Source organism: Oculina patagonica, chromosome 6, assembly GCF_052425735.1.
Source record: "Oculina patagonica isolate OP01 chromosome 6, crgOcupat, whole genome shotgun sequence".
NCBI lineage: Eukaryota > Metazoa > Cnidaria > Anthozoa > Scleractinia > Oculinidae > Oculina > Oculina patagonica.
This window is the reverse complement of record NC_135763.1, coordinates 38524939-38536117: the sequence shown is the minus strand read 5'-3', so window position 1 is coordinate 38536117 and position 11179 is coordinate 38524939. Positions and strand designations below refer to the sequence as shown.

At 42.4% G+C, this 11179-nt stretch overlaps 1 protein-coding gene across 1 annotated transcript; it reads left to right on the top strand.

The window, feature by feature from the left end:
- Window positions 1-9540: 9540 nt before the first annotated feature.
- Window positions 9541-10964, top strand: LOC144657110 (uncharacterized). Its single transcript, XM_078517407.1, has one exon. It carries the CDS (start codon window positions 9541-9543, stop codon window positions 10933-10935), a length of 1395 nt encoding a protein of 464 aa, XP_078373533.1. The 3' UTR covers window positions 10936-10964.
- Window positions 10965-11179: the final 215 nt, after the last annotated feature.

Below are 11179 nucleotides of genomic sequence, written 5' to 3'. Positions count from 1 at the left end.
CAAAGAAATTTGTCTTTTTTACTGGCCAACACCGATTTTAACGATTGGCTCCGAGTATGGAAAATGGACATACCCGAAACCGAAAAAAACAACAAAGATCTTTTAATTTTTGCAAAAAAACACAAAAAAAAGTTTTATGATCTTTTGGAAAGTGAAATTGAAGAATTGAATGACATAAAAGCAAGCTTCGGGCTTAAAGTAAAATTTTCGATGAAAAGAAACGGAGTTACGCAACACATGGAGCACTATTTCAGAGAAAGAGAACCGCGTCTTTTTACAAAAAACACCAAAGACCGAATAAAAAAAGAGTTTGACGAATTTATTGACAAAGCAAAGGGAGAAATCGAGGCTTGGTCGGAGAGGGGCTCGGGGTGGGTTGTTGAAAGAATAACAAGGGCGTACACCTATGTTGCGCGTTATCGGCCATTGCGCGGAGGAACTTACTTGCCTTTGCCTCCCAAACTGGCAAACAAAAAAGCAATTATTAACGTGCAAAACAGTGACAACCAGTGTTTAAAATGGGCTTTGAGAGCTGCTTTATTCCCGCCTGCGAACGGAAAAGATCCTCAAAGAACAAGTAAATATCCCGTTGATGACGGCATAAACTACAACGGAATCGATTTTCCGACACCCCTAAAGCAGATTGACAGGCTTGAGGCGCAAAACAGAAACCTTGCAATAAATGTTTTTGGGTGGCACTTGAAAGACGGGTGTGTGATACCTCTCAGACAAAGCGAAAAAGAAAACAAAATACCCCGTATAAACCTTATGTTGATTGAGTCAGGATTGAAACAGCACTACTGTTTTATAAAAAGAATTAGCGCTTTGTTACACGACCAAACCAAACACAGTAACAAAAAACACTTTTGCATGATGTGTTTGACAAATTTTACAAGAGAAGACTTGCTTGAAAAGCACAAAAAGTATTGCAATGGGGTCAAAGGCAAGCCAACAAGAATCGAAATGCCAGATGAGGAGAAAAACACCCTTTCTTTTAAAAGCTACCAAAAACAAATGAAAGCGCCTTATACGATTTACGCCGACGGCGAGGCATTGTTAAAAAAAGAGCGCCGAGAAACGCCCGAGAACCGCCAGAAAAGTTACACGTACAAAACAGAAAAGCACGAGGCATGCGGATTCGCTTACACGCGTGTAAGAAGTGATGGTGAACACGAAAAACCATTCGTTTACAGAGGAGAAAACGCCGTTGAAGTATTTTTGAACTGTCTTTTAATTGAAGAAAAGAAAATAAGATATGAATTGTCAAAGCCAAAACCTCTCCTTATGACGCAAAAAGACTGGGCAAACTTTAAAAAAGCCGAAAACTGCCACATCTGCGAAAAATCGTTGGTGAAACAAAACTTTTTAGACTCTTTGCCGGTTTGGCTTAAATCTAATAAAAAGGAGTTTGGTTACTTAGGACAGTTACACAAAAAATGCTATTACGAAAGAATAGAATTGGCGAATACTCTTAATAGCGGGAACCATTATAAGCTAAAAAAGCTTGAAAAAAAATCACACAAATTAGCCGCTGAAAACCAAAAAAACTGCCTAGCGTGCAAAGAGCCGCTTATCCAGCCGAACTACAAGGATGCGGTGAGGGATCATTGTCACATAACAGGCAATTTTCGAGGAGCCGCGCACAACGTGTGTAACTTAATGATGAAAATAAATCCAAAAAATATTCAAATACCAGTTGCATTTCATAACCTGAGTGGCTACGATGCTCACCATTTGATGCAGTCAATTTCGAAGATTTCAAAAGAGGCACAGAAAGAGGTAAAGTGTGTTGCAAACAACATGGAAAAATACATTACATTTTCACTGGGGGGTTTAAGGTTTATTGACACTTTGAACTTTTTACTTGGAAAGCTTGAAAAACTTGTAGAAGATACGCCGAAGGATGCATTAAATATGACGAAAAAGGTTTTCTTTGAAAAAAGTGAACTGTTGTTAGACAACGGAAAATATCCAAGCGAATACGTTGAAGTGTGGGAGGAATTTAATTATAACAACTTGAGTGAAAGTTTTTTTAAAGGTGGGGACGAAACTAAAGAAAAATGGCAAATTGTCAATAACATCCACATAACAGATGAAGGGTACAAAGAAGCAAAAACCATTTTTATAGAAAAATTTGGCTTGTTAACACAAAAGGGGATTTATCCCTATGAATACATGGACTCATGGGGAAGATTTAAAGAAACAACTTTGCCGAAAAAAGAAAAGTTCTACAGTAAACTTACAGGCGAGCACATAACAGACAAAGAGTATGCACACGCGCAAAAAGTGTGGGAAACCTTTGGCTGCCAAAATCTTGGAGACTACCACGATTTGTATGTCAAAACGGACGTTACCCTGTTAGCGGACGTTTTTGAAAACTTTCGAAAATTATGCCTTGAGAAGTACAATCTGGATCCCGCAAATTATTACACGTCGCCAGGTCTTTCTTGGGATGCGCTTTTGAAAAAGACAGGTGTGGAGCTTGAGTTACTCACAGACTACGAAATGCACCTCTTCGTCGAAAGGGGAATAAGAGGCGGGATTTCGTCGGTAAGCAAGAGATATGCAAAGGCGAACAACCCATATGTTAAGGGATTTGATCCGAGTCAACCAAAAAAATACATAATGTATCTCGATGCGAATAACCTTTACGGGTGGGCAATGAGCAAGCCGCTTCCGAAAAGTGGTTTTAGATGGAAAAAGGTTATGCCAACAGAAAAAGAAATAATGACAAAAAAAGAGCATGCAAAAACTGGATGGATTATGGAGGTGGAGTTAGAATATCCGAAAGAGCTGCATGACGCTCACGACAGTTACCCATTAGCGCCAGAGAAAAAGAAAATAGACAAAGAAATGTATTCGCCTTACCAAAAGAAATTAATGAATGATCTTGAATTAAACCCCCCAAACACTGAAAAGCTTGTTTTAACGCTTGAAGACAAAACCAATTACGTCGTGCATTACCGAAACTTGCAGTTTTATTTAAAACAGGGAATGAAACTCAAAAAAGTGCACAGGGTTTTAGAGTTTGAACAGGAATGCTGGATGGAGCCCTACATCCGGATGAACACAGAATTCCGAAAAAAAGCAAAAAACAACTTTGAAAAGACCTTTTACAAGCTAATGAACAACTCGGTTTTTGGAAAAACAATGGAAAACCTGAGAAACCGTGTAGACATAAGAATAGTAAGAAGCGACGAGACAAATAAAATAAGAAAATTGGTCGCAAGTCCATTGTATTCAAGGCACGTGATGTTTTCAAACGATCTTGTCGGAATAGACATGCGAAAAAGTAAGCTGTTTCTCAATAAACCGGTCTACACAGGCATGACTATCCTTGACGTAAGCAAGCTATGCATGTATGACTTCTTTTACAACCATCTGAAAAAGGAGTACGGGGAGCGTTGCGAGCTTTTGTATACAGACACAGACAGCCTTTTGCTTGTGATAGAAACAGAAGACGTTTACGCGGACATGGCAAAAAACATCGGCGAGTACGACACAAGCGACTACCCCGAAGAGCATTCACTTTATTCGAAAGAAAACAAAAAGGTGTTGGGGAAAATGAAAGACGAATGCGCAGGAAAACTGATTTCAGAGTGTGTTTGTTTGAGGCCGAAAATGTATTCAATAATGACAGAAGGTGAAAGCGAAAATGAAATCGAAAAAATAAAGAAAAACTTTCCTGAGGCAAAAATAAAAGAGTGCACTTGCGAAGGGGAAAAAATGCAGGTAATAATGGCAAACGACGAAGAATTGGTCAAAAAAATAAAAGAGAAACATCCGAAAGCAAGTGAGTCAAAATGTTGTAACACGCTGAAAGTGGACGAAAAAAATATAAAAAAGGCAAAGGGGGTGAAAGAGTGCGTGACGAAAAATGAGATAAATCATAAAGACTTCAAAGATGCACTTTTTCAAAACAAGGAAAGCTTTCACGAAATGCACATGCTAAGAAGCTATGCCCACGAGATGCATTCAATAGTGGTAAACAAAAAATCGCTGTCGCCATTTGACACAAAGAGATGGATAAATGAAGATGGGATAAACACTTTGGCATATGGGCACTATCGGATGGGTGCGGAGCACGAGAGCGAAGCTCTTGCAGAGAAGGGGCAAAAAAAAGAGCCCACCGCCCCATAAAAGGGAGTGAAAAAACTAACTAGCCGCCAAGCAAAGGTCTCTCTAGAGTGCTTTAATAAATAAAAAGCCACTCAGGAGTGCCCAAGGGGCTCAAGCACTAAGGGCTTGGTGGTAACTGTGTATTTGGAGGAATAACAAGCAATTCTTCACGCACGAAGCCGCGCTTTGGACCATCGTGCAAGTAATAAAGAACTGGCTGATTAGGTTTAGTAACAGACCTTTCAATGCTGTAGACTTTTAATGACCAAATCGGATCTGTAGCCCTTTTTACGCCGCCTTCCAGCTCGCCAGGTTGGTAGAGAAAGCGCACATTAACGAGAGAGGGGAGTTTTTTTTCTTTCTTGCCAACAGGTCTTGTATATTTTGAGGACGGTTTTGACGAAACAGCCTTTTCTTTAATTGCAGCAGCAGGTTTCTTACCAGTAAGACTGGTTACTTCGTTGTTCAGAGCGGCAACAACTTCGGGTAGCCTTTTTACCCACGCTGTCGACCGCTGGCCAGATGGCAGGTTCATCTCGACACCGTACTGATAACCAAACAGGCGCCCTGCCAGTGTTTGATTAAAACGTTCAACAATAGCTTGATCTCTGTGAATGTTAACACGCCCGCGTCTAATATAGGTTTTGTGATTTTCCATTTCTTTGGTAACAGCTCCCATGAATTCGCGACCAGGGTCAACTTGCAGCATCTGTGGCCATTTTAGTGCACTTCGCCTGTAAATTGTCTGAAAACCTTTTGCAACCTCAGTTGAATCTTTGGAGGTCAAAGGCTCGGCCTCTTTGAATCGGCTGGCAACGTCAACAACAGTCAGAGCGTATTTGTAAACTTTTCGCCCTCGCGGCAGTTTGTCGTGTGGCAGAAAAAGAAGGTCCGCCTGGTGGACCGCGTTTGGAGAAGAAACATCGAATTTTGGGCGAGGAACGTATCGTGGTGCCGGAAGGTAGATCTGCCAAAGGGCCTGCTTAACGAGCCACTTTTTTGCGGCATCTTCGGAAACCTTGGCCGCCTCGGCTAATTTTTTTATCGCTGCAATTCCCTTCCAGTAGCCCTGGGGGCTATAGTAGACTTTCGAGATTTTCTTCGAAAAGTTTTGCTCCGCAAAAATCTTTGCATCCATGTGTATACAAGAAAAAAAGAAAAGTTTAAAGAAACCGAAAGGCAGCGTACCCAAGAGCAAGAGCGCCTGCGCCAACGAACATCAGTTCACCTTGTTTCTGCTGCTCGCTTGGCTGATAAAAATCAGAGAACTTGGGTTCTTTCGGAGGAATCATTTGTTTGTCAGGATGTGCCTGGTTGTAGAGTTTGAAAGCGTAGTCTGTGTTCGTAAAGTTCTGTTTCGCTTGCTGTTTGATCTCATTGTTGGTTTCGATCCAGTCGAGAAGCTTCGTGCGGTCGCGAGAGTACTTCGCGTAAGCTGCCTGGTAAGCCTCGAGAGCTTTGTCGTGTCTTTCTTTTTCTTTCAAAGCGGCGTCATCTCCGCCACCCAAAGCTCGAGCAAGATAGTTGCCGCCAATGAAAGCAGCAGCGTTCAAGATAGCTCCGCCAGCCATAATCGCTACGCTTGCCATTTTGTTATTATACTATTCTAATTTTTTTTTAATTGGTGGGGAGAATTTTCTGGTCCTCGAGATACTGTTTAAGTGCAACGCTGCCAGCCATGACGGCTGTGAACTTTACATAGTTCATAAAACTGCTGCTTGGGTCGGATGTGAAGTTTTCTTTTACAACTTTTTTGGCAGCCCAGCCGATTCCGGCGGCAAGGCCAGTGAGAGTCGCGGCATCCATGAGTGTTTTTACGAGTTTGTTGTCAGACATGGCGGTTCAGTATAAAATAATAAAAAATATTCAATTGAAAAATTTTTTTGTTTATTCTTCACCGTTTTGCGAAGCAAAGTTTGCAACTTCTTCACCAGATTCAACTTCTTTTGTTTTTTTTATACCTCTTTTAAAAATTGTATCCTCATCCTTTTGCACCCGAATAGCGGTTTTAACGCAAGTTTTGGAAAATTCAAACCAAAGTAATGCAATACCAGCCATAGCTGCACCTTTAACAAGGTTGTCAAGAATAAAACCAAGGGACATTGTCGGTATAATAAATGAAAAAGAAATGTTCAAAAGAAATTTTTTAATCCATCGGACGGATTCCTCTTTGTTTGCGAGGTCTAATGGCATTTTGGATTGTCGAAGGCGTGTCTGAAGAACGCGTTGCAACCCTTCCAATACTTTCTGCTGTAACGCGCAAAGCGCGGGGTTCCTCTGGGACCCCTGGTGTGTCATCAGTTATAAGAGTTGGCGGAGCTTTAAATGTTGGACTTCTTTTTTTGTTTATAAAGGCTTTTATGTCTTCGCGTTTCACATAAGTTGTAACGATTGCAACGCCGATACCAAGCAAAGATATCCATTGATTTGTGGTGAGACCGCTTGATTGCGGCTGAGCCTCGGGCGGAGCTGGTTCCGTTACGGCCGGTGGTGTTACATTTCGCTTTGCAGCAGCAGATTTCTTTTCCTTTTCTTTTGCAATTATTGCAGCAGCCTCGACAGCAGCTTTTTTCTGTGCTTCACGAGCCTGTTTTGTTTTTTCAGCTGCAAGCTTGCCAGCAGCAACTCGCTTTGGATTTTTGGCAGGCTTTGTTGCTGGAGTTGTTGAAGTAACTTGTTTCTGTTCTTCTTGAGCGATCGGAGTTGGTTCGAGCTCGGCCATTTATAATAAAAAAAAATAATATTTAAATAGAAAATTGCTCAGCAAGATTTTTTGCTAAGCAATTGCTAAGCATTGTTCAGTAATTACTTAGCATTTTCTTAGCATTGCTCAGAAAAATCTTCAGTAGTGTTTGTGTCCGCATCTTTGGAAGCACCTTTGGTTTCGCACAGCGAAGTGTGCGACTTTGTAGCTTCGTTTAAATCAATGTGCTTTGTTGTGATGAGCGCAGCATTTGCAACGGCAAGAAAGCGGCCGCATTTCAAAGCCAGACCGCCTGCCAAAGTGGACAGCTCTTTACTGATAATGTAGTCGTTTTTGAGTTCCTTTTGATAATCATTGACGTCCTTGATATTTACGGCCATACCAACGGCTTTGGTAACAAGAAAAATAAAGCTGTCAATCAAGCTGTCGGTTGTTTTGGATCCAACGTATGCCTCATATCTCTTTAAGTACTTTTCAACTTCTTTATCTGTCAAGCGCTTCACCTGCTCGTGTGTCAGTTGCACACCGATTGCTTCTTTGGCTTTTCCTGTTGAAACAAGGATTGCAAGCTGTTCACGCAAAGCAGGAATGTCAGGGCCTTGAATGAGTGCCATAGCGCTTTCTGTACTTTCTGGTTCAGCTCCTAGCAGTTCCATTACGGAAGCTAATTCTTGTTCACTTGCTGCGCCCTTGACGCTCTCGGGAGGAGAAGTTGCGAACGGGTCAGCCATTTATTACTCTAAAAAATATGTTCAATAAGAAAATTTTATGCCGTAAGGGTGGCGATGAGAAATGACAAGATGCGAAAACTTATTTTTTTTTAGCTTTAAAATGATTTCTTTGTAATCCTCATTGGCAAGTTCGCCAGCGTAATCCTCAAAGATTGCCTTCGTGGTCTTGGCAGAGGGGGTGTAAAAGAAAACGATTGCCGCAACATTTTCGCGGAATGAGGATGTTATGCTTGTCAATTTTTGAGTTAACACCCATATGCTCAAGCCTGCGTGGCGAGCAGAGAAAGCAAGATTCACCAACTCCCCTGTTCTTCCTTTTACATCTTTCGAAGCAGCACAGTCGTCGAGGATGATAAGCGTGTTCGTACCCTCAAAAAGAAATCTTGAAAGCCTTAACCAAGATTCCACCTCGTGCTGCTCGCAAATGAAAACAAAAAATCGAATATCTTCCTCAGCAAAGCGATAATAAGTCTTGTTGTGCTCGAAAGTCGGGCAGATGAGCACGATGTAGTCAAACTTGCCTCGGAAAGGGCCACAAAGCTGATTGACCACGTATCTTGTTTTTCCTGAGTTCGTTGGTCCCACAATGAGGGCGTTGAAGGGTATATTGGCAGGATCCATCTTCGTTCGTATATGTACCTAAGGTACACTTTTTCAAAGAAAAAATTATAAAAGCACAGATTCTAACTGCCTGCCAAGTATATTCATTTGGGCGTCGCTGATTACGTAAATGTGGCAGTTCAAATTACCTGTGCCGCTTGCTTTCCTCTCTAGCTCAAGCTGGACACCGTCCTTTGTGTTCACAAGGCGCGTGCCGCTTCCGTGCATCGAGTGGTCAGCCATGGAACGCAGATCAATAAGAAGGCCAAACTTGTCTTCTGTGTAAAACTTTTGCAGAGTCATGTGCTGCGTTTTATTTTTTTCTTTCATGTAGAATCTTTTAACTTCTCCCCAAATGTCCATTCCTTCGATGCCGTTGTTGTACAGCATGTTTGGCGAGCCGTTGACAGTGATGCTTACTTTTGTAAGGTCCGGGTTAATGTACTTTTCCGAGCTCCTTGCACCTTTGTTATATTGCTCAATAAATAGGAGCAAGATACCTTTCATGGACCTCCTCTGCGGGTTGACCCTTAGATTCAGACGTGTGTCGGAGCCTTTTGCAAAAGTCACCACTTTAACACGCTGGATGTGGTCGTAAGCGAACTCTTTGCCGCCCGAATAAGCGCTGAACGCTTCATCTGCAATTTCCTTGCTTCTTATCATCTCGTACTCCAGCTGGATGTTTGTCAACTTGTATTTTAGTTTTGTTGTATCTGAGCCTCTGACCACATGTTCGGCTGCCGCGAGCTTCAGTTCGAACACAAGATCGTTGTATAGTGCCTGAGGATAAAATGCCCCATGGTCAGTTAAAATCTGGTGATCCAGACGGATGCGGTATTTATTACCATATAGCTCATTCAGCTTTTTTTCTGCTTCGACTCCTGAAGTTTTCTTATCGCCAGCATTTGAGCGAATTTTGTTAAGGTCCTCGCTCTGAATGCCCTCTGGCACCCTGTCGTCGCGCTCCTCCTGCGAAAGGAAAAAATCCTCAAATATTTTGTAGATGCCATAGCCAACCGTGTCCTGCACGACGGTGCCTTCGTACTTTACAACAAAATCGTCGACCAGAGCTCGGCTGACGTTGTCAACCAGAAAGTTGTTGGCATGGCCTCCGCTCAAGTCGATGTTGAAGCGCAGCGCCAGCGAGCCAGGCACAATGACCTCGTTTTCGTTCAGCTTGGGCACTGAAACATACAACGTTTCCTCTGGATTGGCTTCTGTGCGGTCAAAAGTGATTCGTTTTACCGCGCGCTCGGCTTTCAGTGCGCCGAGTATTTTCTCTGTGCGTCCCGGTCGAAGGTTTTCTTGAACAGCAGCCATCTCTCGATTGGTTTTATTGTTAAATTGAAAAGTTTAATTTGAAAATATATATATATAAATTAAGCGATGGCAACAGGTGGTGATGATTTTGGATTCGAGGACCCTGATTTGGACAAAGATCTTGACCACAACAGTGATAACGATGATGAAGAGGGACAAGAGGTCGACACAACCCGACCATTTCAGCCCGGGGAGGCATCCACACCCTACCATGGGGGTGAACAACATGAAATGCAAACGATGCAGCACGAACAGAGCGGGCTGCCAGATACATCCTACGACGAAACACCTTTTCTTGAAAGAACCCCTTCGATAAGTGATCTTCAAAAAGAAAGTTTTTTGCGGCAAAAACTTAAAAAAGCTGTAGACACGATAAAAGGCAAATTCCCCAAAGCAAATTTTGAAAAAATTAGAATTAGAAGAGGCACTGGGAAAAATGAGGGGAAAATTGTTGCTATAGGAACTAAAAAAGGCGAGTACAAGATTCTAAAAGATAATGAGTCAGGCTTCATGAAAAACTTTTTAGACAGCTTCAAAGATGAACTTGGGCCGTCAGCTGAAGATCTTATTGCTCAAGACAATGAGAGCATAAGAGATGAACGTCAAAGATTAAGAGAAGCTGAAAGTCAACTACAACAGGCAGAAACAATTGCCATGCAGAAAGAAAAAGCCACCCAAGAAGTAGAAGATCTCAGAATAAGAATCGAGCGAACAAATGCCAAGATGGGTCAACTTGGGTCAAATGTTGAAAATGAATCAGAATTGCGCAGACTTAATCAACTAAAAAAAAATCTTGAAAAGGATTTTGAAAACGCAAAAAAAGAAGCTGCTGCTCTTGAAAAACAAGCTAAGCAGAAGGCAAAAGAACAAACACGAGTCGACCAACTAAGGGCAAGCCTCGCTGCCAAAGAGAGCGAAAGAAACACTTTTCAAGAAAGGCTCAACGACACAAGAGCTTTGGATGATCTTAAAGAGCAAGAAGATGAGCTCAAGCGCCAAAACGAGGAAGACAAAAAAATTATTGAGGATGAGAATGCCTCCCCCACTGACAAACAAGCCGCGGAAGAAAGAGTTGCGGAAAGAACCGAGGAACTTGGACGCTTGCAAACGCAGATTGCCGAAAGAGAAAGAGCGCTTCCACTTCGTGAGAGGATCAAAGAGATCTTCAAAAAACATGGCGTGACATTAACAGCAATACTTCTGGCTGCTGGTGTCACGATTGGTTCTGTTATTGGAGCCATTACAAACGCGTTGAAGGCCACCGGCAAAGCGTTGGGAAAAGGCCTAAGTGATATTGGCTCAAAGGTAGCATCAGCTCTGCCTGGTCTCATTGGCTCGATTGCGAAATTTCTTTTCAAAACCGCTGGTCAAGTAATTGGATTTCTTGCAGAGCACACCTGGCTGCTTATCCTTGCTGTGGTTGCTTTTCTTGTTGAAAAATACATCAAAAAGAGACGTTAACGCATAAGGGTGTAGAGCAAAGCTGCTGCTCCAACCGCGCCAACAGCGACAGTTGCTTTGTTTATTTCGTGTGAATCATTGGCTACGGCCTTCGTAGCTTTGGCGCTTTGCGCGTTGCCGTCCTTTGGACGGGGACCGTAAAGGTCCCTAGCTGGTGTTTCAGCAGCGCTTGCGGCGGGTGTCCAATTTTTTTTTGCTGTGGCGCTCTTGTGTATAGGATTTGAAGGGTGGCTGTTTGGTGGGT

Excerpts from the sequence above, each read along its gene's own strand:
- LOC144657110 (XM_078517407.1), top strand. The coding sequence starts at position 9,541 with ATGGCAACAGGTGGTGATGATTTTGGATTCGAGGACCCTGATTTGGAC.